The sequence below is a fragment of the Cupressus sempervirens genome, chromosome 9, assembly GCF_028749045.1.
Source record: "Cupressus sempervirens isolate cs-2001-9-10 chromosome 9, ASM2874904v1, whole genome shotgun sequence".
In the NCBI taxonomy this organism is placed as follows: Eukaryota; Viridiplantae; Streptophyta; class Pinopsida; order Cupressales; family Cupressaceae; genus Cupressus; species Cupressus sempervirens.
Window position 1 is genome coordinate 646,477,254 of NC_143126.1, and position 27,921 is coordinate 646,505,174.

The 27,921-nt window shown below is 38.0% G+C and overlaps 1 protein-coding gene across 1 annotated transcript; it reads left to right on the forward strand.

The window, feature by feature from the left end:
• Positions 1-22: 22 nt before the first annotated feature.
• Positions 23-27,921, forward strand: RAD52-2 (cobalt ion-binding protein). The gene is made up of 4 exons (XM_089801497.1): positions 23-392; positions 5,496-5,533; positions 24,401-24,495; positions 27,528-27,921. Exons 1-4 carry the CDS (start codon positions 58-60, stop codon positions 27,672-27,674), a joined length of 615 nt encoding a protein of 204 aa, XP_089657623.1. The 5' UTR covers positions 23-57; the 3' UTR covers positions 27,675-27,921.

Sequence of the window (27,921 nt, forward strand, 5' to 3'; positions counted from 1 at the left end):
AGGTACACCTGCTTCTCCTCCTGCATTTCTCATTCTGCCGAATTCCCATTCAATTCAATGGAGGCAGTGCGCTCAATTCACGCGTCCGCACCTGCTCAAAGCCTCGCCATTTCCAAACCCAAATCGGTGAAGGTGCTGTCGCGGAGGTCAGAGGTTCGAAACCCGAGGTTACGGGGAGCGAGATTTTTGACGATCGCGTCCGCTGGGGATGTTAACAGCTTGAAGAAGGCGGTAACGAACTCGAATTATGTGGTGCCTCTCGACAATAGTGCGGCCAATTCGTCGTCGTGCATAACGCGGCCTCTCGTGGAGATCTTGCGGGATTTGAACAAGCGAGTCCCCGATAAGGTCGTCAAAACTGACGGCCTCATTGAAGCTAAATATATCCCCTGGTATGAGAAATTGTTCCGCTGTCTTCTCTCGTCAAATCCTTTGAAAAGAAACCAGAGAAAGAGAAAATAGTTCAGATTGCTTAATTTTGAGTAATACCAATATTAACGGTTTATATTCATTTTGCTTTCAACAATTTTGCTTAAAACTTTCTTCATTGATGAATATATTTATGTATCAATCTTCGGGGATTAAATTTATTTTCTATTAAGACAAGATTGCTTAAACATTGCTGTATGGATGAATGCACATTAATATTTAGGGCTTAGATGCTTTTTCCATCGAGACTAGTTTACAAAAACCTTGCTCAATCTGCGGATGTTGTGATATATTTCATTTTCTGAAAAATTATTCAATCTAATAGGTTGTTTTAATCTCAAAAGAAAAACTATACATCCTTCAGATCCTTTAGGACGTTGTACAATTTATAGATCAATTAATTCGACTTTGACCTTTTTTGCCACAAGTTCTTTAGGGTATACACGGTTAATTCAACTTTGGCCTTGCTGTAATCTGCATTCTTGGCGGTATATTTTTTTCTAATCAAGTTTCTCGTTTACCTTACCCTTCCACTATTCTCAAATATGAAGGGCCTGCAGTAAATTCAACTCTGGCCTTGCTTTGCCACGCTTTCTTGGTGTTCTTGCTTTTGTCAAGTTTTTCGTTCACCTTACCCGTCTATACTTTCAAATTTGAAATGCATCTAACCTTCCTCTCTTCACAATAATAACATCAACAATACTGTGAGAGAAATGACGCTTACGTTCTTTATATTTCGAAACTTAATATAATTCTCTGTGGCTATTTATTTCAGTCAACCGCTTCAATGAGTGTTTAGATTATTCACAACAGCTCACCAGGAGAAATTTTACCAGTAGGCTTGTATATTTACAAGGTTGTGAAACTCAAGAATTCATAGCACACAGTCCTTCATAAAGATTTAGGTTTCGTAGCTAAAAAGTATTGTTATTTTCAATTAAAAAATATTGGATGTTTTTAAAATTTAAAATTATTTAGATTTTGAATCGTATAATTTTGTTCTGAGGAATGTATCTTATATTAATTGAGGGAGCAGAACAGTGATATCAATATAATGAGAATGCAAGGGAGGTCTCTTTCTAATAAAAATAGCTTGAACTTGCCTTCATGGATTAATGGCAATGCACAATAATAATTAGGGTTTAGATGTTTTTTCAGTTGAGGCAAATTTGCTAAAACTTTGCTTAATCAATGAATGGAAAACATCTTAAATTTAATGCGGTCATTGTGATATATTTCAATCTCTGGAAAATTATTCAATCTAACAGATAGTTTTAATCTCAAAAGAAAAAAATATACATCCTTCAGGGCCTTCTAGGACGTAGTAAATTTATAAACCACTTAATTCGACTTTGACCTTTTCTGTTACAAGTTCTTTTGGTATAGATGGTTAAATCAACTTTGACCTTGCTGTAATTTATATTCTTGGCGTTATATTTTTTCTAAATCTTCTCTTTCACCTTATCCTTCCACTTCTCTCAGATATGAAGGGCCTGCAATTAATTACACTCTGGCTTTGCTTTGCCACACTTTATTGGTGTTCTTGTTTTTCTCAAGTTTTTCTTTCACCTTACCCGTCTATTTTCTCAAATACCAACTGCATCTAACCTTCCATTCTTCACAGTAATAACATCAACAATACTGTGAGAGAGATGATGTTTAACTTCTTTATTTAACTGAATCTGGTATAAGTTAATGTGGATATTTGTTTTAGGCAACAGTTTCAATGAGCATTTAGATTATTCGCAACTGGCCAGGAGAAATTTAGCAGTAGGCTTGTACATTTTAAACGTACAAGGTAGTGAAAACTCAATAATCCATGGCACACAGTCCAAACAGATTTAGGTTTTATAGCTGAAAACTATTTTTATTTTCGATTTAATAAATTGGTTGTTTTTAAAATTATAATTTATTTAGATTTTGAATTGTATAATTTTGTTCTGAGGAATGTATCTTATATTAATTGAAGGAGCAGAACAACTATATCAATATTATGAGAGGGTAGGGAGGTCTCTTTCTAATAAAACCAGCATCTTGTTATATTAAGATATTTTGAAAAAATATAACAAAGGTGTATTTTTTATCTTATATAATGTTAAATATAGAGATGGTATACTGAATCTAAGACAATGATCCTATGGAATGGTTCTGATTTTCGGATTTTCCTAAGCAGGTACTGCTGAAAAATAATTTTACCAGATGGACAGCTTCATGAAACATTTTTTTTTTGTTGAACTTGCTTTTGTAGGAAATTATTGTAAAACTACAAGTGCTTTATAGGGACACAAATCATAAAAAGTCTCACTTCATGATTACTGCTATTGGGATCAATCATCTCCTAAACTTTCTCAATGGGTATTGTATGCCTCCATTAACCTTCCTAAAGTTTTCTCCCAAATACAAGCCAGCTTCAATTTTGCAGGTCAAGATTCTATGTTTTTTCTGTTTAAATGTTTCTAAATTTTCATTGGGCCAAATTGCGTTACAAATAGGAGCAGTGCCTCCCTGTGTGGGATTGCAGTTTAATCTCTCTGGTTTCAGTTCAAAGTTTAATATATATATATATATTTTGAGTAAGACAGGTAGAGCAATTGTTCCATGGAGTGGAGCTTATGTAATGTTAGCTTACAAGATTTAGAAAAATGTGCAAACACAAAAAGTCCCATTTACAACAGAAATTATAGCTCTTTCACTAAGTCTGCATCCCAAATTACTATCAAATAATTTCTCAGAAGTAATTTACTGCATCTATGACTCCATTTGGCAAAAACGATATAGCTTTCTTATATGTTGAGCTGCTTGTGCAACAAGTCTTTTCTAGTTCCAGCTGTGGCCTAGTGGTGTAATGGAAGAGGGATTGGATTGCATTGAATTTTTTTCAGCATGATGCTGCTTAGAAGATTTATGATTTATTTTTGCACGAAAAAGGTCCAATATTATGCTCCTATTTATTCATGGACTTAGCTTTTCAAGACAAGATTTTTTTTGTTTGATTAAAGGCATTTTGCTGGAGTCCACTTTATAGCTAAAGGCTAAAGCCTAAAGATAAACATTTCCAAAGAAGGAAGGATTAGGCAAAATATGTCTGGTCCCCAAAGATTGTTTTAACAGCACCACACACATATTACAAACGAACATGTGCAGGTTAGGGAGGAAATACAAGTAGGGAGGCCAGAGATGGGTTCCTCTTGTAAGTAGGCCACTGTTGTCAGATGGATGAGTTTCCTGCCACTTGTGGGCCAAGGGGTGTTGTGTTATGCCCTTGGGCTTAATCAAGGTGAATGTTCCAGGTCACCCTATTATGCTTTCCTCTTCAATCTCTACGATGGTTTTTTAGTCAAGAATGAAGTAAAGAATTCAAGCAGTCTTATATATGGGTTAAGAAGGAGACATGAGTATGGAGGGCAGAGAAAAATTGCCCTTCTAAGTAGGCCAATCCATGTTGGATGGACGAAGTTCCTACCACTTGTGAGCCAAGGGATGTTGTATCACACACTTGGGCTTAGTTGTGGTGATCGTTCCAGGGCATCCTATCATGCTCTCCTCTTCAACCCCTGCTACGGTTGATTATTGAGAATAGAACTGTAAATTAGATCCATATACGGGATACTCATTTAATTTAATTGCTTATTTACTTTAAAGATTCAATACTATCATACGTTTAACTATAAAATACTATTTGTAAACAAATTTTGTTGTGGAATTGTTACTTTAGGCAAAAATTAGCTAAACCTCATTCAATGTAGTAGTACCTCACATAAAGCAAAGTTGATGCAAAAGTAAAATCTGAAATGCAAGCCACTGCATATCATGTCTGACAATTTTGATTCTTTTGTGAGCAATGATATATATTAGTAGTTCCATTTTAGCTATTTGCCTGGCAGTGGTCCACTCAAAATCTATTACGCTACGTCCAAGTGCCAAGATTGACAAAGAAATTTGATGTCAGGCATTTGAGACAATGAAAATGTAGAAGAACTTAACAGCAGGGTTACATTTGAACATATATGACAAGAATGTATGCAAATCCAATACAGACAATCAGGGTTTTAACGTTCTTTCAAAATGATTGAGCCACAAATAAGTGTTCTCTAACCAGCTTGCTTCTCTGTATAAACATGAAGCAATTGCGGTTTATTTGTATTTATGAAATCTTGTACATAAGTAGGCTGTAAAAGTTGGAATTCGGAACAACATTAACCTAGGAAAACCACTACCACAACTAGATTCTTAAAGAAAATACCATACACAATATTAAATTCTAAATACCACGAATCTCGGATATCTCATTCTTTTTCTTTAACTTAGTGAGATGAATTCCCTTTCCCTGCTTGAAATATTTGTTTCATTGTACTTCACCCCCTTACAAAATAAGGCTCAAGAATTAGGGGAACTTACAAAGTAGCACCCAGGGTAGAGCGCTTGCTTCCCTGCAAAATGGTAATTACTGTCCAGTTGGACACAGTAATCCTGTTTGTTTGTTGAACTGTCTTTCTAAATTTATTTCACTTTGTTTAGATTTGTAGAATACTTTCATGTCAGTTGAGCCAGAGCATTGTTTGGCTATGCTTGGCATATATTTAAGCTAGAGAGTATTAGTAAATGTGAGATGGTGACATAAATGCAAATTTTTCCTTTGACAATGAATCAGATTTAGTGAATGGGTGGGCCCCCAATAATATTTTTTATTGGAAGATAATTCTCCTTTTTGTTTGTTCTCCTCTTTTCTCACACATACTCGCCATACTCCCAACTTTTTATTTTTCGCACATAAATGTTTAAGCTATTTTGAATTTTCCCACTTGTTTTTATTTAAAATGACATTTATTTAGAAAGGAAAATTTTGTTATCCAGGAATCTTCTAACTTAAATTTATTGCGCATTGCATTCCCATACGGCCAGGATATAGATGTCTCTTGAGCTTGGAGTTTAATTTTCTTCACTTTTCAATTTAAATGACATAGAGTCTGATTTTGGCATAGCATGTTCCCTATTTGTTGACTATTTTGACCATTTAGTGGTGTCTTTATAGCAATAATCTGACAGATTCTTGCTTCTATGTGTAGGTACCATGCGAATCGTATGCTCAGCTTTTATGCACCAGGTTTATATTTTATCTTCATTTGCTCATTCATGTATTATCACCATGGTACTGGGATGCTGCTTCTCAGGCCTTCAACGTGAAATTTTTCTGTTGATAATTGCACAGTACAACTTTTAGGCATAAAATGCTAATAAACATATTGCCAACTTTTTACAAATCTATTGGAGACTTGTAGTACATCATTTCTTAGTCTTTGTATATTGGCTGGATAGAAGATGTATGATTTTGTATGCAAATATACTTTAAAGTGCCAAACTCATGATTGAAATGTGTCATTGTGATGTCATAAGAGATTGGGAACATATTCCATAAATTGATCATGACCTTTTTGGGATATGCCGCTGGTGTCCTAGGATAATATATCAATACCTGGAGTGTAATCTGATGAGAAGACATCATTGGCACAGTTGTTGTTCAAAAAGCTATGGTTTCTGTTTGAGTGCAAATATTATTTCCTTTTTGTTGAAAAGTGATGTACATAATTGAAGAAATCTTTAGTTATTTTATGGACAATTCACCTTTAGGGTGTAGCATGTTAAAGAAGGTTGAATTGAGACATGATACTAACTAAAAATTGAAGTCCCAAATCAACTACAAAGTTCCTTTAAAATATGGATTCTAGTGGACAGTTAAGAGTAAATACATCAATATTGGGAGTTGCAAGTGTGGTTTAGAATTCGAGAGTGAAAGGTAAATAGGTTCAGTGAAGTTTGAACAAGTGGAAGTAGAGAATCATGGAAGATTTGGGGAAAGCAAATATGTGCATTTATAATGCATTTTTTTTGCTCTTGGATTATGGGAATACAATATCAAATTATCTTGCTTCACAAAACAAATAAGACCAAGAAAAGAAGTTAGTTGTATGAATCACTAAGCTATTGTGATAGGGATAATAGGTGCTACTATAATTACTATCTTGGTAAGGGACCTTTGCCTATTTCATCTATCATTATATTTTTTTTAAGGGTTGTAAAATTCAGAGTAACTTATCGTCTCTTGTGTCTGGCTAGCTTATCGTTCATTTTTCACTTGAGCATTGCATTATATGTATGTACCTTATGAACTCAATATGTGATAAGATTTTCTTGCTTGTGCTTGTTTACTGCTTCGGGTAATAGGTGTAAACACATACATAAAATGTAGCAAAGAAAGTAATATGATGCAATAAAACACAGTATCAAAGAACTTGCCAACTTCTTTATTAATCTCAAGAAATGCTTACATTCATGTATTGAGACTCACAATTACAACATTACTCCTTCATTCACAATGATGATGATTGTTTACAAGTACACATTATTAAGATAATATCTTATACTTTCTATAATAGTCAACTACTTGTCTGTAGTCCGTCTTTCAGTCTAGATAGGAATGTTTCCTATCCTGTCTTTTTTCTTCTTCAGTCCAGATAGGAATGTTTCCTATCCTGTCTCTAGTTTTGTTTCTAATTCCGTCTTCAGTCTACGTTGTTTCTTTTAGAAACAATGTCCTTGTAATTCTTTATAAGGAACACATTTGTTCCTCTGTTAATCAATCAATTATCCGAAAATCTGTTAATCTACCAACTCTTCTTGAATCTTGTAACATGGTATCAGAGCCTAGTTCTTGAACTTTTTGAAAAATTTATAATTTCATTTGAAATTATTTGCTCAAATTTTTCGAAATCCAGCTAGGTCTCTTTTCTGAAAATCGTGGGAAGATTTTTTTGTTTTTGCAAGGTCTGCAAATTGAGGGAAATCGTGGACAATTTCATCTGCAACTCGCAATTTTCTTTTTCCTACTCGTGTTTTTTGAACTTGCGTTTGTGGCTGAGGAACTCACGTTTTTTTTGTGCTAAAAAAAATGACGGGTTTTCTGATTTCGGCTAAGTTAGAGATGGCTTGCGTGTTCAAGTCTGCAGTTTTTTAAGGGCAAAAGAAAAACCGAGACCCTTTGCCACTGAACAATCGAGAGGCAGTAATGCTTCTCAAACTATCCGTAGCTGATGACCAACTTTCTCAGATTCCATCCGGCAAGACAGTTGCCGAAATCTGGACACATCTAAAAGGTCTTCATGAGACTTCCGACAAGAGCAGAGCCTTATTTCTGAAAAACACTCTATTTTCTATTGTCATGGATGAGCGCACCTCGCTCCAGGCACACCTGAATCGGATTCAGGAAATCCGTGACCAGTTACTTGCCATCGGTTGCAAGATGGAGGAAGAGGATATTGTGGTAATCACTCTTCAGAGTTTACCAAAATCCTATGAGCATTTTATCGAGACTCTCAACATCACATCTACTGGTGTTGATCTAAAGTTCACTGATCTCTACCCCCTGTTGCTTCAACAAGATCGGTGGAAACAACAGTTTGGTAGCAGCTCCAGTTCCACCTCCACTGAGCAAGCCTTTGCTGCAAAATCCTTTCAACAGAACATTGGCAACCATCAGTCTTCTCAGCCTTTCCAGCATCAACCTTCTGCTCAATCCTTGGATGGCTCTACGAAGCAAAATGTACAGTGTAATTACTGTCACAAGTTCGGCCATATGAAATTCGAGTGCCGGAAACGTTTGGCTGCCCAAGCAAGGCAAAATGCTTCCCAGCCAACAACACAAGTTGTCGAGCTTCTTGATCAAGGCAAAGCTGCATTTTTTGCCTTCTGAATTTTTTTTTTTTTTTTTTGGGTTTGTTGATTTTCTCCTCAAAAATCATTTCAAGTTGTCTGTAATACGCAAGGTTGCGTGAGATTCTGGGTTTTACTGTTTTTCCCACAAAAACGAAGTTTTGTAAATGCAACTTATTTTGAGTCATAGCACTCTTCTGGCAAAGCTTCTTGTTTTCAACATTCTGTAGATCTAGGGAGGGTCTCAGTTATCACAGAATGTTCCGTCATCAGTACGTTGACCATTAAGGGAGGGTATTAAGATAATATCTTATACTTTCTATAATAGTCAACTACTTGTCTGTAGTCCGTCTTTCAGTCTAGATAGGAATGTTTCCTATCCCGTCTCTTTTTTCTTCAGTCCAAATAGGAATGTTTCCTATCCCGTCTCTAGTTTTGTTTCTAATTCCGTCTTCAGTCTACGTTGTCCTTGTAATTCTTTATAAGGAACACATTTGTTCCTCTGTTAATCAATCAATTATCCGGAAATCCGTTAATCTGCCAACTCTTCTTGAATCTTGTAACAAAACACAGTATCAAAGAACTTGCCAACTTCTTTATTAATCTCAAGAAATGCTTACATTCATGTATTGAGACTCACAATTACAACATTACTCCTACATTCACAATGATGATGATTGTTTACAAGTACACATAATATAATATTATAAAGTGTTGAAGGGTTTCGACTATGAATCGTCGTGACCAACCGACTACTCACATTGCCTATCTGTTTGGACATACTAATCATATTTTAATAACTATTTGTATCGACATCATCCCCCACTAAAAGAAAGTTGTCTCCTGATGCCACAAAAAACATGAGACACTATACAACACTACAAAAAAATCATGGTTGTGGGTACTGAGAACACATCCTCGATGAAGAGGATGGCAATGGTGGTGTAGGTGCTTCCTGACAAGTTCTCAAGTCGTACACCTGATCTGTCCTTAACTTCAAATCTTGCTCAACCAACATCTGTTACTCCACGATCGTCTTCACCATAAAAGTAGCCTCAAGAACCTCCTTTCCTTCTTTTTGGTGCTTCCAGGGCACTAGCAAGGTGGCCCTCAAGCATAGCCCTCTTTGCCATCACCTCCTGCAACTGAACTGGTATGGCTGTCTTCTTTGTAATAGGGTTCCCTCTCAACTGCCCATGTAACCCTCTTTGAAGCCAACTCCTATCTATGCTGCTCCTCAATCCCCTAAAGGCAGGATGCGAAATCCTTCCTGGATGTGGCCATTGCTAATTATTGAGCCTTGGTCCTAAATGCCGTGTGTTGAGTCTGTTGCAAGTCATAGTACCCCACTCTAAATGCTTGCTCCACCTTCTAGATTAGAGCCTGGACTTGACTCTCCCTACTTTGAGAATCACCCCAACCCTATGAAAGGGTCCAAATCTCCATCATCACAAGAGTCTATGTGGCTAGCCAACCTTGAGACTCAAAAGGTTGGTGAAACTCATGCATGTAGCCCGTCTTGACAAACTCCAACAAGGCCTTTACTTCCTCCATAGCTACCTTTGAGCCTTGTGACCATGCATAGGCTTCTATGCGCCTAGCTCTTGCCTCTGTCTCCTCAATGTATTGGTCAATGTCACCAAGACCCTTTAGAGGCTTTGGTAGGCCTTCCTCAGGTACCACTGTCAATTGTGCCACTAGTGCACTCACCTCGAACTATCGGACTATAGGTACACTTTCCTCCATCTATCTTAATAGTGAAGTCTCTCCCCTCTAAATCCATTATCTTTGAGGGTACCTAGCATCGGGGAGATAGGACGGCTATCCCACAAGGGCTATGGGCGTCAGTTGGAATCTACCAAGCCAATCACTCATGTCTACTTGAGATGGAGCATCACTCGTATTAGACTGCTATTTGCTATAACCTGAACATCTACCTTGCTCAGCTTCTTCGCCATTGCACTCTGTACTACTTTGGCCTCAACCTCAATGACCGCCATTGTCTTTGTGGGGACCATCTTAACTGCGTCTGCCTCCCATGCAGTACCAAATCTCCTGGGGCTCCAATGTACTTTACCACAATTGACTCCGCCACAACTATACCTCCAACAGATCGGCACTACTCACTCTACCACAACTGGAACTGGCTTGACTACTGGTACTGTATTGACTAGCGTCCTTAATTGGTCGAACCTTGGAATGGGTGGTCATCAAGCCAACTGTTGTAGGTGGAGTGAAATGGGTAGCCTGTGAGAGGAGTGGTCAAGCTAAGAGGACCTATGTAGGTGTAGCCACGGTTGCTGAGACTACAACCTCTCCATCGACCATTTGGCCACCACTGCCGACCATTAGTAGGCTATCTGCAGACATGCCAGAAGTCGTCGTAGTCGCCTCCTTGCCACTGTCTACATCCTCCTTTGACTTTGATTAGAAGACCACTTGGTGTTAACTCTTTTGCCTTGCAAGTGCACTACCAACATCCAAATGTTTTCAATAAAATATTGAAGGATCGCTAGGTTGTAATGTCCCCATTTTAGCAGTTGACCAAGTGTGTGTGCGTTAGCCTTGTACTACATGGTCCCGAGGGCTAACGAAGGGTTTAATGGGATCCTGGAGTGTTTTGTCCTAGTCATTTCCAGTTTGGGCCAAAACGAAGTTGATTTACTCAGTTTCAGGCATACTTACTATTTTTAGTAAGTCGGCAGGACACAGTGCAGGTCAATTTTGGTGATTGGATTTGATACTCCTCGGTTAGAGCTTTCCGATGAGCTATCACTCGCATTATTCGGAGTCCGATTGCTAATACATTTTAATGCCTAAAGTTTTATTAAAGTAACGTCTATTTCAATCGTAAAATATTAAAGTGTTACTTTAATATTTATTTTATGGGAATGTGTACCCAAGGGAGACATAAGGGGTATTTAAATATATGTTTTATATACTACACATCTTTTATCCCACATTGCCCATATGAGTTGAGCGGACCCTTGGAAATAGAATAAAAGGAAGCATTTGTGGCTTCATTAGCCAGGTTGAATATGAGAAGAAATTGGTGTGTGAGTTGCAGCTCCGTTCTTGGCATTTGAGGACGTCTATCCTCTCTTGTAACATTCTAGACGTCATTCCCTTGGGGTTTGGCCTTTGGAATTCTTTGTTATTGGCTTCATTATCAGGCAATTTAGTTGCATTTCCAGCTACAGGTAGATTTGGTATTTTGCTCATATCTTCTTCACTACTTTTCCGACGCTTATGCCGCTTTGAGGGAATGATATTACGAAGGTAGTGGACTGATTGAAAGACAAAGCACTGTAGCAGCAAGTTCGAAAGCATGGGCTAGAGTATTATGTCAATACTGCTGAAGTAATTAGTGAGTTGATAAATCTGCCATGTATTTGGTTTTATGAATTTTGAAAATAACATTTTATTAGCAGCAGTTCATTTCCACTTTGCATATTATTGTAGTTTCTTTCTTGTTTATGTTGTATGATACCAATTCCATGCATAAAACACAACAAACAAATAAACGTTTGATTTCCGGAGTTATAAGGGGTTTAAAACATTAAATGGAGAAATAAGAGGTTGAATGCAAACTGTTTGACAAAATTCCTTTTAGCAAATTGGTTTAGATTTTTGGGACATCCAGGGGTGCCCATTATAGTGGTATCAGAGCTATAAGTCTTGCCATCCTGTGGAGGTCTTATAGGGAATTTGGAACAGCCGGATAGAGGGAAAAGTGTTTGACGAAATGTCAAAACACTAAAATCAGAAATAAAAAAAACACAGGCTAAGCATTTATGTTTGAGCATGCGACAGGGGCCTTATAATTTTCGCGATACCAGAGCAAGACAAAATAGGATTTCAGACTTGCAAAGCAAACAGTCTAGTACATCTGTGCAGGGGGGCATTGAATCCAGCCATACAGACACAGAGGAGATATTCTTTGATCAGGACAACAATATGGGTGATCGAGATGACAGGAATATAGGATTAGGCAGAGGTGGGAATGTCGGTCCAGATTAGGGGGACGTAATGTTTAGACAATTACTGGATACATTAGAGCAGAGGCAGCGTATGCAGTAGAAGCAGAATAGGCGAATGGACATGATGTTGCAGCTCATGGCTAGACAGATGGGTGTCAATATTAATCCAGGTGATGCCAACAACAGAAACAATAACAATGAGGGAAACAATAACAATGGGGGAAACAATAACCATGGAGGCCAAGGAAACAACAATGGTCCTAAGAATAACATTAATGGTAATAATGGACATGGCAACAATGGAAATGAGGCTGATAACTTTAGACATGTTGCACGCCCAGCGCAGACTGCGAGCTCGAGACCTCTTCTACCCACCTTCCCACCCAGAGATCCCGTTCAACCAGTAAACGAACCGCAGATTACCGAGTTACAGGATCAGTTCAGGAGGGACTGGGAGGCTAGTGGACCGGAGTTTCAGGCGGATATTTCCCTCAGAGATTATATGGACTTGAGGATGAGACACATGCCTAGAGCAGGAGGGAGGAATCAAAACTTTGAGCTGAGAAAGAAAGTTGGAAAACTTTCCTTACCTTATTATGATGCTTCAGGGAAGATGACTGCACGAGCTTGGGTGCAGAAGGTAGATACATACTTGCAGCTAAATCCTATGCTTGAGGAGAAGGCTATCAAGTATGCGGCTATGCACTTGGATGGCGTTGCACATGAATGGTGGCATCATGGCATGGTGACTTTGGGGCATAATCAGATTACATCCTATGAGGAATTCACCGAAACATTGATTGAGAGATTTGACACTAGGGATCCCGAGTTACATTTCAAGGAACTAGCACAGTTAAAACAGTCAGGTTCTGTGGATGCTTACATTGCCGAGTTTCAGTGCTTGTCAGTACTTGTTACTGATATCTCTCCTAGGAGATTGCTGGTGTTATTTTGTGATGGTCTTGCTGATCCATTACGAGGTTGGGTGAAGGGACATGATCCACTCACCTTAGCTGAAGCAACTAAAAAGGCACGAGATTTAGCCCCTTCAGTATACAAAGGAAAAAACCATTCAACAGATTCTTCCTACCGCAAGGACAAAGACAAAAAACCGTTTCAGAAAGAGTATAGCAAACCCAAAGAAGGATCAAAAGGACTAGACAATGAAACCTTGAATGAACTTCGAAAGAAGAAGCTGTGCTTCCATTGTAGAGAGCCTTGGGACTTATATCATAAATGTTCTATCAAGGCTAAGGCAAATCAAATGGAGTATTTTTCAGCAGAAGATTCAGAGTCAGAGGGGGAGGATCGACACTCCGATTCAGATGAGGGTAACACTATAGAGGAGAGCAGCATTCCTAAGGATGATAGATCATTGGCACGCTTGACAGGCGCCCAAAAGGCAATCACATTTAAGGTCAGGGGTACTATCCAGGGGCAGAAAGTGATATCTCTTATTGACACTGGGGCTACACATAACTTCATAGATGCATAGTTGGTAGCCAGGAGAGGGTTACAGACAGAGGAGCATGATGGGTTTAGAGTCATGGTGGCTAACGGTGATAAATTATTATGCACTCGGAAGATATCTAATCTTCACATCAGGTTTGGAGATGGCTACGAGTTGAAGGATGAGTTCTATGTTGTGGACATGGGAGATTATGATGTCATCCTTGGCATGACATGGATGGCTTCACTAGTGGAGTTCGCACTCAACCTAGCGAAATTGGAGATGAGATTCCAGCATGAGGGCAGAACTGTGGTACTTAGAGGTCTTTCAGATGGAGGTTGTAGAGTAGTGTCCTTGAGGAGAATGCAGAGACTTTTTCGTCATGATGACATAGAGAGGGCGGCAGAGTGCTACATTATGCCAACTTCACCAGAGCCACAAGAAAAGAGTCATCCACCAGATATCCAGAAGATACTTGATAGACACGCTAAAGTATTTAGCGATATTCCTCATGGGGTTCCTCCTGACAGAGGGATGAAACATGTTATTGAGCTCGAGGAGGGAGCCAAACCAGTTATGATTACTCCTTGTTGTCATCCTAAGAAACATAAGGATGAGATAGAGAAGGCGATTAAGGATTTGTTGGAGATGGGGCATATCAGGCCCAGTAAGAGCCCCTTTGCTTCAGCAGTAGTATTGGTAAAGAAGAAGGATGGGACGATGCACATGTGCATCGATTACAGGGCACTGAATAAGAAAACAATTAAAAACAGGTATCCCATTCCTAGGATTGATGAGCTGATTGATGAGTTGCATGGGGCATGCTTCTTCACCAAAATTGATTTGCGATCCGGATACCATCAGATCAAGATGAGAGCAAAGGACATTGAGAAAACAGCATTCCGATGTCACTTTGGCCACTTTGAGTTCATGGTTATGCCATTTGGTCTAACCAATGCACCTGCTACATTTCAAAGTTGTATGAACCAGGTATTCAGGAAGCAGCTGAGGAGATTTGTCTTGATCTTCTTTGATGACATCTTGGTCTTCAGTAAGACCTGGGAGGAGCACTTACATCATCTGGAGGAGGTGTTATCTATTCTGGAGAGAGAGTCATTGTATGCCAAGGAATCTAAATGTGAGTTTGGCATGATTGAGCTCCTTTACCTTGGGCATATCATTAGTGCAGATGGCGTTCGGGTTGATCTGGAAAAGATTAGAGCTATTGTAGAGTGGCCTACTCCCACAAACCTTACACAGCTTAAGGGATTCTTTGGTTTATGTGGTTTTTATAGGAGGTTTGTTAAGGGATTCTCACAGATTGCTACACCCTTGACAAATCTTACCAAGAAAGGAGCCTTCGTGTGGACAGGGGCAGCACAGAGGTGTTTTGAGCATTTCAAGCAGAGAATGTCTTCATGTCCAGTTCTAGCTCTACCGGATTTCATGAAGCCTTTTGAGCTTCATTGTGATGCATCAGGTGATGGGATTGGAGCAGTATTGATGCAGGAAAAGCATCCCATTGCATTCGAGAGTAGGAAGCTCCGAGGAGTTGAGAAGAGTTATTCTGTCTATGACCGGGAGATGTTGGCCATAATGCATGCATTGGCCAAATTTCGATCATATTTGGTAGGTGGACGTTTTGTGATCAAGACTGATCACAACAGTATTAAATACTTCATGAGCCAGCGTGATCTTAATGACCGGCAACAAAAATGGGTGACTAAATTGCAGGCTTATGACTTTGACATAGAGTTTGTCAAAGGTAAGAAAAATGTGGTGGCTGATGCCTTATCTCGGAGACCTCACTTATGTGCTCTGGCAGAGATTTCAGGAGATTGGAGAGATCGGATTATAGCAGAGTATGTCGGAGATGCTTGGGCTTCTGGATTGATTTCAGGTACCATACAGGATGATCGCTATGAGGTGATAGATGTATTGATCAGAGTTCAGGACAGGGTTTATTTGATTCCGTCATCACATTTGAGAGAGGTGATACTGAAGGCATTTCATGATGCACCCACAGCTGGACATCCCGGGGTCTTCAAGACCTACAGGCAGAGCCGAGAGCAGTTTTCATGGAAAGGGCTCAAAGATGATGTTCAGAGGTATGTCAGGGAGTGTGTGGTTTGTCAACAGAATAAGGGAGAGCACACATTTCCTGCAGGTTTATTACAACCCTTGCCCATTCCTGATAGGAAATGGGAAAGTATTTCGATGGACTTCATCACTGGTTTACCACGAGTGCAGGGAAGAGATTGCATCTATGTGGTGGTGGACCGCTTGACAAAGTTTGCTCACTTCTTTGCTATTCCGTCCAATTACACAGCAGCACAGGTGGCAGATCTTTTCTTTAGAGAGATATTCAGGTTACATGGGCTGCCCAGATTCATTGTCAGCGACCGGGATAGTAAGTTTATGAGTGTTTTTTGGCAAGAGTTGTTTAGGTTGTGTGGTACAGATCTTACACCTAGCACTAGTTATCATCCACAAACAGATGGGCAAACAGAGATTGTGAATAAATGGGTGGAAGGATATTTGAGGAACTATGTAACTGCACAACAAAAGGCTTGGATTAGATGGTTGCATATGGGAGAGTATTTTTATAACACCACTTATCATATGTCCATCAAGATGACTCCTTTCATGGCACTCTATGGTTATGAAGCGCCTAGCTTCATGGATTTAGTTTTGGGGAACAGTAGAGTGCCCAAAGCCAAAAACTTATTGCAGGATAGTCAGGACATCCTGAAAGTGCTCAAAGAGAATATACAACAGGTTCAGAATCAACATAAATTGTATGCTGATCAGCACCGAATAGAGCGTAGCTTCGAGGTAGGGGATATGGTTTACTTGAGGCTACAACCATATAGACAGTCATCGCTCAAGAAGAGCGGAGCTGAAAAGTTGAAACTTAGATTTTATGGTCCCTACAGGGTGATTCGCAAAGTGGGCAAAGTCGCCTATGAGCTTGAGCTTCCAGAGGGCAATCGAGTGCACAATGTGTTTCATGTGTCTAGGCTTAAGAAAGCCATTGGTCAGAATGTAGTGTCTTTTGCAGATTTACCCCCTTTGGATGAGGAGGGGAAGCTTGTGTTAGTACTCGAGGCTATTCTAAACACCACAGAGAGGAAGCTTAGAAACAGGATAGTGAAGGAGTATTTGGTCAGATGGAGAGACCTGCCGGAGGAAGATTCTACATGGGAGAGTGAGTAGGTTATTCAGCAGGCTAACGAAGGGTTTAATGGGATCCTGGAGTGTTTTGGCCTAGTCATTTCCAATTTGGGCCAAAACGAAGTTGATTTACTCAGTTCAGGCATACTTACTATTTTTAGTAAGTCGGCAGGACACAGTGCAAGTCAATTTTGGTGATTGGATTTGATACTCCTTGGTGAGAGCTTTCCGATGAGCTATCACTCGCATTATTCAGAGACCGATTGCTAATACATTTTAATGCCTGAAGTTTTATTAAAGTAACGTCTAATTTAATTGTAAAATATTAAAGTGTTACTTTAATATTTATTTTATGGGGATGTGTACCCAAGGGAGACATAAGGGGTATTTTAATATATGTTTTATATACTACACATCTTTTATCCCACATTGCCCGTATGAGTTGAGCAGACCCTTGGAAATAGAATAAAAGGAAGCATTTGTGGCTTTATTAGCCAGGTTGAATATGAGAAGAAATTGGTGTGTGAGTTGCAGCTCCGTTCTTGGCATCTGAGGACGTCTATCCTCTATTGTAACATTCTAGATGTCATTCCCTTGGGGTTTGGCCTTTGGAATTCTTTGTTATTGGCTTCATTATCAGGCAATTTAGTTGCATTTCCAGCTACAGGCAGATTTGGTATTTTGCTCATATCTTCTTCACTACTTTTCCGACGCTTATGCCGCTTTGAGGAAATGATATTACGAAGGTAGTGGACTAATTGAAGGACAAAACACTGTAGCAGCAAGTTCGAAAGCATGGGCTGGAGTATTATGTCAATACTACTGAAGTAATTAGTGAGTTGATAAATCTGCCATGTATTTGGTTTTATGAATTCTGAAAATAACATTTTATTAGCAGCAGTTCATTTCCACTTTGCATATTATTGTAGTTTCTTTCTTGTTTATGTTGTATGATACCAATTCCATGCATAAAACACAACAAACAAACAAACGTTTGATTTCCGGAGTTATAAGGGGTTTAAAACATTAAACGGAGAAATAAGAAGTTGAATGCAAACTGTTTGACAAAATTCCTTTCAGCAAATTGGTTTAGTTTTTTGGGACATCCAGGGGTGCCCATTACATAGGTGCCAAGGTACCTTCCGACTTCACTTCCAACTCACCAGGTGGAACTTGCACTTGTACAGCATCCAATAACAATCCAATAGCATAATGGGGCATATAGAAGGTCATGTGCTTCAAGGTAAGGAACTCGTACACTAGTTTTGTGAGTAGGGATTCTCAATCATACATTAGACCATTCATGTGAAGAATCTGTGGAAGGGCAATATTCGAGGCTTTGCTAGACCTCATAAGCTGATTCTTCACCATGTCCATAAGACAATGCCATGGTCCCTTTGCAGTGAATGACTTCTTCATCCCTTGTTTCTTGGAGGCCCTTGCTACATAATCCATCTTAGTCGCTATGAGATTCCATGAGACCAGTTGAATCAATAACTCCTATTCTTCCCGTGTCATTTTCTTTGCCTTCAAATCGATTTTCTTACCACTTCTTCTAGGAATGCCAAACACCCTTGTGAATTTAGTGGTTGTGAAGGAGACCTTGAGATTGTAAGCAAGATACTCTAAAGAACTTGTGCATGTAAACCTGTCAAAGGTCTCAATCAACATGCAAAGGGCACCTTCATAATCTTGGATGCAAAATATATGCATTTGTATGGCCCAATGAACTTCAGCCCTCTTATTATTTTGCTTCACCAAATCAGTTTTTGGTGTTTCTTGCCACCATTTTATGCACTCTAGCCCAATAATTCCTTCAAAAACTACATTATGCAGTGTCACTTTCTCCTGTTACGTGTGAGATTGCTCTAGCATCTTTGGCCTTATCTTCTTTTTCCTTGAGTCTACATCCATTCTTTGTGCAATTTTACGCTAGAGGGTAATATTCTTGCATTCCTATACACTCTGAAGGAGCTGCTTGTGTAACATGCTAAAATTTCTGAAATCTATTTAACCAATAATTAAATGGAATAGCATCAGATATTCTTTCATATGAAAAGGAAATATGAGTTAACCATAACTTATATTTCAAATAACTAGAAACTAACAATCATTTCAACTACTAGGTTCACATGATATTCAATTAAAATTACCATACCATTGCATTTCATATATCTGAATTTCTGACAACTAGAAATAAGAAATAACAGAATTAAAAATACATGATGGTAATATGTACATTAGATGAAATGCGAAAAAACATGAAATAGGTACCCGAGGATAAATATATGATGTCCTTGTGCTGTGCAAGTCTTGGCATCTGGAAGAGAGGAGAAGCATTGCCATAGGCTTAACCTCCCAATTGCGGACCCTTAAGTATCCCCACACAATCTCAATCGAGAAAGACCCTCCCTACCTTGGGATTAGGCTTGGGACACCATTGTCCTACCACTGAGCATCCTAGTGTAAAGTATTGGCTAATCAGCTGACGAGGTTGTGAACACTTTCCAATCAATCTATCTTCTAATTGCTAGCACTCTGACCTCTGGTGATCACTGTGGAAATCATACCATTAACTTACCTTGGCCAAGGATTTTGGATGGGCAACATAGATGCCCGATCACCCACCGCTCGACTTGACAACAAGAAATCATACAAAGGATTTATATGAGCTAACTTATTTATTGAGATTTGAGTGTTGTTACTGATTATGTTCGCTTTTCATTGCAGGGATATTCCCATTCACTCCCTTCATCTTGACCATACCAGCCCTCATGGATGAATTCTGGGAAGGTTTCTTAAGTGATATCTAGTTTATAGAGTATAAACATTGCCATCTTTCATGTCAAATCTGGCCTATGGTATCATAAATGAGTTATGCTTTCATTCTGATTAATTCTTTATCATATGGTGCAACACCCATCTCAGAGATATATTGACCATATCTCTGTACGAGTTAGCACTCTTTGACAAAAAAACATAAGTGCATTCACATTCAAAATGTTATCACAAGCAAGGTATTTCGATAACAAGATGGTTCTTTTTCTTATAACAATTTTAATAGGAAGAAGAATATGCAGGCTGAAATCATTCAATTCTGGATTTCAAGAAAAGATAAATACTGAAGCCTTCCTTATGAGGCAAGTCGGCAATTTCAAATGCATGACTTAAGCACGATAACAGTAAACAAAATGTAATGCAAGACTTGGGATTGGTCTAGTGGGATTTGGAAATGTAAATTTAATGGTGTCAAGTATGCCACCCTCCTGCACTATCAAATCTTACAATCCCGTCCAGTATAAGGAGCGCTGGGCAATCTTAAACAAGCTCGGCTAATTCAGAGACAGTTGCTGTATATGATCACACTTTTTCTTGAAAGAGCAGAAAACATGGCGAGTAAAATGAATTACGGTAAAGGCAAAGATGCTTGGAAGAACTGCCCAAGAAGGTACGAGGCAATATATTCTTCGTTGAGGTGAGCAAAGATTTGCAGAGAGACACCCGTGTGCATGCTCAGTTACGCAAGATTTACTGAGGTGGCAAGGCATTCGAAAAAAGGCCTTCTAATTAATGTTATGATTTAAATTGGGATAAAACATATAGTCTGATGACATAAAAGAAAATATGAAAAAGGTGACCGCTCAAGGCAAAATAAACTATTGCCAAGGTCCGAGAACAATAAGGATATCAACAAAATGTTTTAATTCACGCCTTAATATAATAGTGTCACCCCTTTATGTTCATGCTTGTTTGAGTAGCTTTAACATGTATGTATGTATGTATGTACGTACGTGTGTGTGTGTGTGTGTGTGTGTGTGTGTGTAGACACGATATTATTATACTAAGACATGATAGAATTTGCAAGATATACTGAGATCATCCACATTATGAAGGTAATCTTTCTTATTAGAGTTTTATAATGTCATATTTCAACTGATTAGCTCATGGTCATCCTTTGTACATTCTTGCTTGTCTAGCCGTTGCAACCTTGATCTAGGTGGTTAGATTTCATAGCTGATGGTGTGACAGTGGATTTAGGTGCCCCATTCCTAACTCCCATTTTGGCAACACTCCCCCCCTTCAACGTGCTCCTACAAAAATACAAGGTTCCGGAGTAATAACATCTTTCCACAATTTGAAATATAAATAAAGTATCACATAATCATTTTCAATTTCCAAAATATTCATTTTTCAGTTTCCATCATAATGACTAACAAACATGACTTATGAAATAATAACTAATAACCGAAATTCCATTTCACATGAATCAAATATCTCAACAGTTTATACCAATCAACTAACTTCACACAAATTCTCAACAGCTAGAAGATTATTTTAAATTAGGCAAAAATTTGGGATGTAACAGCTTGAGGTCGGTTGTAACTGTTTCTTCCAGTCCTTCCTACTGGGATCCATCAATAACTGTCGCCCTTCTGTTGTTTTGGGCAAACTGAACAAAGGTAGTTAGAGTACACTACTTCATAACTGTCTGCACCCATGCGAGAGAAGCTTGCTGCAATGGAGAAGATTGCCTTCAAAGATACTTAGGATGCCTGCAAATGCTTGGAGTCTTGATCTTTCCAAATGTAGGAGAGCACTTGAATTCCAACATGTCTTATGTCCAAACGAGAGTTAGGTTTCTTTTATACCTTTCACAACATCTTGGAGCTTAAAACTCGCAGGAGGCCGACAGGAATCTAGAAATCCTGCTAAACCAATGCGGCATGCCCTCATTCAAGTTTCAGGGCAAAAACCAAGGAAGAGGTCAGCGTGGGTGACCTCACTAAAAGTTTATGAAATATAAATTGGGAGTCAGGAAGGTTGATAGAAAACCGAAAAATATAGATGATATGGGACAGAATCAAGCATAACAGACATGAAATCTTGAGATGAGCATCTAATTATAGGCACTTACAATTTAGGACGGTACAAACAAAAAAACAACAAAAAAACAAGGGTTTATGCTATAATGGTATTAGAGCAGTTTATCCTGCCATCTTGAATGGCTTAGCACGATACATCAGTGATATGTCATGGTTAGAGCATTATCCTTGCACACATCACTACAACACCCATAGAAATGGGTCTAATCCTAACTTGGTTGTAGAAGAATAAAGGCAAGAGAAAAACATATATGGGGATTAAAGAGATCATTTCCCGAACAAGTTAGATACTCTTCTTGGAGGCTAACTGGCTACAAATCAGAAAGTGCAGGAAACCAATTAGAGTGGCAATTGGTTAAGTTAATGGCTTTTCAGATGGGGGTTGATAACAACAATAACAATATTGTGAGTGCAAAGAATGGAGATAACAATAGACGCCATGGTGGTACTGGTAATAAAGGCAATAATGGTCAGGGGGATAAATCAGTTAGTATAAAAAATGCAAATCAAAGAGCAAGAAGATTTAATCCCAGACTCATGCTAGTTTTCCTATGCGTGGTTCAAATTGAGGTTGAAAATCGACATCAAGTGACAAGTTACAGATTTGCAGAATTAGTTTATGCAGGATTGGACGTGTGGAGGTCCAAAATTTCAAGCTGCTATATCATCTAGAGACTACATTGACCTCAAAATGAAGCATAGACCCTGTGCTAGTGCAAGAGCGCATAATTATGACTTGCAAAAAAAGGTCAGAAAACTAACCCTTCCTTAGTATGACAGACAGGAAGACTTTTGCTAGAGCATGGGTGCAAAAGGTAGACACTAAGTTTCAATTCAATATCATGTCTGAAGATGAAGCTATCAAATGTGCCACTATATACCTAGATGGTATTGCTCACAAGTGGTGGCATCATGAGATGATATCATCATTTTTTATGCTGAGTTCACAGAGAGGCTCATTGGTAGATTTGATAAGAAGATCCAGAGCTGCACTTCATGGAGGTCCTCTTCTCAAGGACCCTAGGAAACAAGGCATTGCTTTAGCCATTCAATGGATTGTGAAGGCTCTCAAAGGTGATGAGCCATGGAACTGTTGATAAGGAAAAATGTCCGGGATCCCTTCAAAAAATGGAAAGAACTTCATAGTCATGATATTCTGTTTGGAAAATTTAATGCTACCCCATTAGTATCCAATGTGTTTTTCAGTATATGGAGAGCTTGGAAATCTATAAAAGTTCTCTTATCCATGTGGATTCTATTAATTATTCTGAAGGTGAAATTGTTGGGTGTAGATCTGCCTGGTGGAATATTGAACATAATGGGAAATCTTTAGCCCTTCTTCAAGAATGTTCTGCTAGGAGTTGGAATGTTAAAGTCTTAACTCCTTTGGAAGATCATTGTATTGAGCAAGATACTAAGAGTTGGGAACATCTGAAAGGTGAATTCCGTCTCTCCGACAGCACTAAAAGGATCTATTCAGTTTTGTGAAAGTCTTCTCTCTAATCTCTGAAGGCCTATTAAGTCCATTGGTGAACCTACTTATTAAGTCCATTTTTAGAAGGTTAGCTGTTCTGGAAGAGTGGCATCCATATTTGGGTCTCCAGTGTACTGGCTTTTTATAATAACATCAATATTATTTGTAAACAGTAAATGGGGTATGCTTAATCTCATTGTAAAGTGATTTCATTATCTGGGGTATCTCTCATTTTGGTGAAACATTGTATTTTCTGTTCTGGATATAAATATGAAATATCATTGATAGTGGATTTTTCTGAATATTATGATTTCTATGTAATTCAGCGAGTGTGATTGTTGCAAAATGAACCCTTTTTGCATCTCTATCTACTCTCTATAAACAACTCAAACAAAAAGAAAACAAGGATGTATGTTACGCTCCATCACAAGGGGTCCAGTGCAGGAGTTAATAGGATGATGCTTATAACATGAATTATTAAGAAACTGTAGGCAACCTAGTTCAAATATGTGCAAGTGCAATTGCATGCTTAGATAATTCTTGTATTTCTGTGTTGCCCCTTAGAATAATTTGTCTATTTCGGGAGGGATTCTGGAATGATCAACAGACTCTGACCTCATTAGTTATCCACTTGTACAGGTAGTTGTAAGGACAATTTCTTCACTACATTTTCTAGTTCATAGACACATACAAAGAGTGACCCTGTTTATTGAAAAATGATCTCATTATGTGGACCCGTGAGTGTGATTTGAAATGTTGATGATGAAATCTTGTAACCTGCTCTTCCAAGCATTATTCTTCAAACCTCATGGTCTGTGAAACACTTGTGATCTTGAATGATAACATGCTAAAAGCCGACCGTTTTCTCGGCTTCAAATTATTATAAGCTCTGAGAAAGATATAGTAAGTTCCCATTTGGAATATTAAATCTTGAAAGTTGATTTTTTATTGCAGTGTACAACGGTCAAGAAAATTTAATGATAGGTAATTCATGATCTCTTGAATCTTCCTGGCTACCATTAAATCTCTAAATGAATTTGCTAAAACTCATCGTTCTTCTCAAGGGCTAAGTCTAGTGAACTATCGGAAAACAGTATTATCTTAGGAATATCAATAGCCGAAATTCAGAATTGTTTCAAGAAGCTGGAATGCCCATTGCAATGAATTAGGTTTATTGTTTTCCATATAATCAATTGATGAGCTTGAAGCATTATCTATTTATTAGTTTTTTTGTTGTCAATACAATACAACACTCCAAACCAAAAATAATCGATAGGACTATGAAATGGTGGTGTCCATGCAGGTTGGTGTGGTGAACTCCGCAATGTTACATTTTCTGCTGATGGGAGGACTGTGTCAGTAGTATATCGTGTCACAATTCGTGGATCTGATGGAGAGGTATGCTTTTTATTCTTCCCATAAATGGTCCTTGGTTGGTAGCATACGACATAAATTTCCAACTAAGAGCGTCTCGGCTATTAAAGTGTTTCTTGAATGCTTGCTTCTGCTGGTTTTCCAGTGGTTTGATTCCAGGTTGTTTCTATATAGAAAGTGATTATGATTTTCACATTTGATGAAAATCTCCATGACACCAAGTTTTTAAGGAGAGTATCATGGTCCTGTGTAATTAGTAATATTGTTTTGTTTAAGAAAGCCAATAAAAAATATTTAAAGAACATGGAAGATGATAGGAGTGTTGACTGTGAATTTCTTGTATTCCCTTCTCTGTCTAGGTGTTTGTGTGCTTTTTATTTTTGCTAAGTTGACTTTTGGTGGTATGCCATGAATGCTTATCCTTGGCTAAGAATTTATTATGAATATTTGTGACGACTTAGTATTTTTCCTTTTCAGAATAATCAACTTTGATTGCAAAACAATAGAGAAATTTTCTACACACCAAAAAAGGCAGAAATTATGAGATAGTTTAGAAAGATCATTTTTCCAGGGTTTTTACATGACCAAATTTATGCTTAGCAGCTACCTTTCTGATTTGAGGAGTGACAAAGGGCTCTCCTTTCTTATGATCTGGGTAAAAGAAAGGCCATTGCATATTCTACAGGCAAAACACAATCGTACCATGTGACATTGAAAATGCTCACATCTTCTGGTTGTGGGAATGGTTCATATTCTGTAATAGGAATTTGGTAATATGTGTGAATACTCAAAAATGTGTGAGACTTTTAAAATTCTTTCATTTAATATATATCCATGCTTGACTGTATCTAGGTGTTTGTTTTCTTTAACAAAAATAAGTAAAATGTAAAGTTGATGAGAAGGCATTTGGCATGACAGTTTACAAGCAAATTGCAAAATATTTGGGATATGTGGAATATTAGATCTTGAAATACGGCTTCTAATTTTTTGATGTATGGAATGTTGCTTTTTTTGCAGTCTTGAGATATGTTTGTGTCTTTTTAGCATTGGTTTTTTTCAGAACGGTCAATTTTGGTTGCAAAACAAATGAGAAATTTCTGAATTCTTCTGCATACCAAAATAGGCAAGCTTTTAAATTATTTTCGAACATAATTTTTTCAGGATCAGCATGCAACAAAAGGTATGCTTAGCAATTAACTTTTACAACAAAAGGCCCTCCTTATGAACTTCTAGGCAAAAGAGGGGCCATTGCATATTCATGGAGATGGTTCTTTCCGATGGTTCTTTCCCAAAATATAGAAATTTGGCCATATGTTTGAAAACTAAAAAATGCATGAAACTTTTCAAATTCATTCATTTAATATATATTTATGCTCAACTGTATCTAGGATTTGTGTTCTTAAGAAAACAGTATAATGCAAAATTGATGAGAAGGCACTTAGCTTGATAGTTTGTTGCAAAGTGACTAAGTTCATAAGCAAATTGTAAGATATGAGAGATGTGGAATATTATGCCTTGAAATTGGGACTATAATTTCTCAATGTAGGAAATGCTGCCTTTTTAGTACCCTTGGGTGTTATCATTTCTCAGCATTTTTTGGTCTGGGGTTTTTGTAATTCATTATGTATGTGTTACTGGACTATTTTGTAGCATTTGATAATTTGTAAGCATTTTTAATATGAACAGAATTGTGACTTAAGAAGAGTCTCAGAGGCTTTGGGTGTCACTACAGTTTCAATCCTCCTTCACAACGTTAGATTTATATTTCTCATGACTTTTCTATTGGTGTGGGAATTCAATATAGTTATCTTTGAACCTCCATTAAAATAAAATATTTATCCATGGAGAATGAATAATAACTGTGTCCAATATATTATGTGGTGTTTATTGAGCAGAATTATCTCAGGGCAGGCTATATTAAGGTTGTATCAGATATTGCAAACCTAACAATACACGTCATATACAGAGCATAAGTGTCACTGTTGGATTCAATCTTAATACAGGCTTCATATTTTTCTCTGTTCTATACCCCTATGTTTTTGGTTCAGACCCTTCTTTAGTTTAAGCCCATGAATCAGTCTATTTATTAGCTACACAATTATGGGGTAGGTATCATGGTAGGATCGAAAATAATTATTAAAAAAACATAATAACTAGGATCAATTACTGGGAGGCATGGGATGTGGGGATAGGTATGGGCATAGTTCGTAGATTTAGACTTGAAGTGTGCTCAGCAAGTCTGAAATTTTCGACTCTGCAAATTCTTAACAAAAACTCGGCAACTTAGAAAATACGTAAAAATTGGAGTGCATTAAATTGTGAGAAAATTGTTTTAACCAACATTTTACCCACGTTGGCATTTTTACCCACATTTTTCCTATGTCTTCAAAACTCACAAGTTCAAATTTTTAAAAACTCTCAGAGCAAAAAAATAAGAGTGCTTGCAAACTATGGGTATAGGGATGCCATATCAAATCAGGGCACATGATCAAATGAATAAGAGTGTGGCTGTATTATATATTTAATGACCTTAAGATGTGGGGATAGGGACTAAAGATTTGTGGGGTTCATTGTAGGAAACAGTTTTCATAAGTAGGATAGATTACTAGGAGACATGGGGTAAAGGGACGGGGATGTCTTTTTGAGTCAGGTTGCAGAAGCAAATGAATAAAAGTGTGGCTATATTATATATAATATCTATAGTGACCAGGAGATGTGGGGACGAGGACTAGAGTTTCCAGGTGATAATGTATGAGTGTCATTTACTTTACTGGTCAAGTGCAAACATTGCAATGCAAGGCTGGAATGAGATTGACTCCTGGAAGCAGATATTGATTCTCTACATTGAAAATATTTGTATTAAATTAATTATTCTCACACTATTCATAAAGAGAAGCAGTGACTGATTTTTGTTGTAATTGTAATATGGGATGGATGAAGATTCAGAATATTAACATGTTAAGCATCCTTGAATACAAAGTTGCTTGCCTTAATTTTTTCCCTTATTCTGTCACTATTTTATTCTTCAATGCCACTGACAGTTTCTAATATTACAGGCATACCGGGAGGCATCAGGAACTGTATCCTTGGATGATGACAAATTTGAAGACCCTGTGCAAGTGGCAGAGGCATTGTCATTTCAAAGAGCATGTGCTCGATTTGGCCTTGGTTTGTATTTGTACCACGAAGATGATACGCAGTAAAAGTGCTACGAACCTTAGAAAACCACCAATTTTCTTTTGGAAGTGAATTGCTAACTCTGGTCTTGAGCAATCTGGCCTGAGGAGTTCTAGTTTAGAACTTAAGCTCAAGGTAATAACATATGTGGCATTTCTTGCAATAGGCAGGTAGCATAGAGTCAAATACAAGAGAAATATAAGAGAATATTGTATAATTTGATGAGTTTCCTTTAATTTAAATCAGAGAGTCAATGCCTCCTCTTGCTAGCAA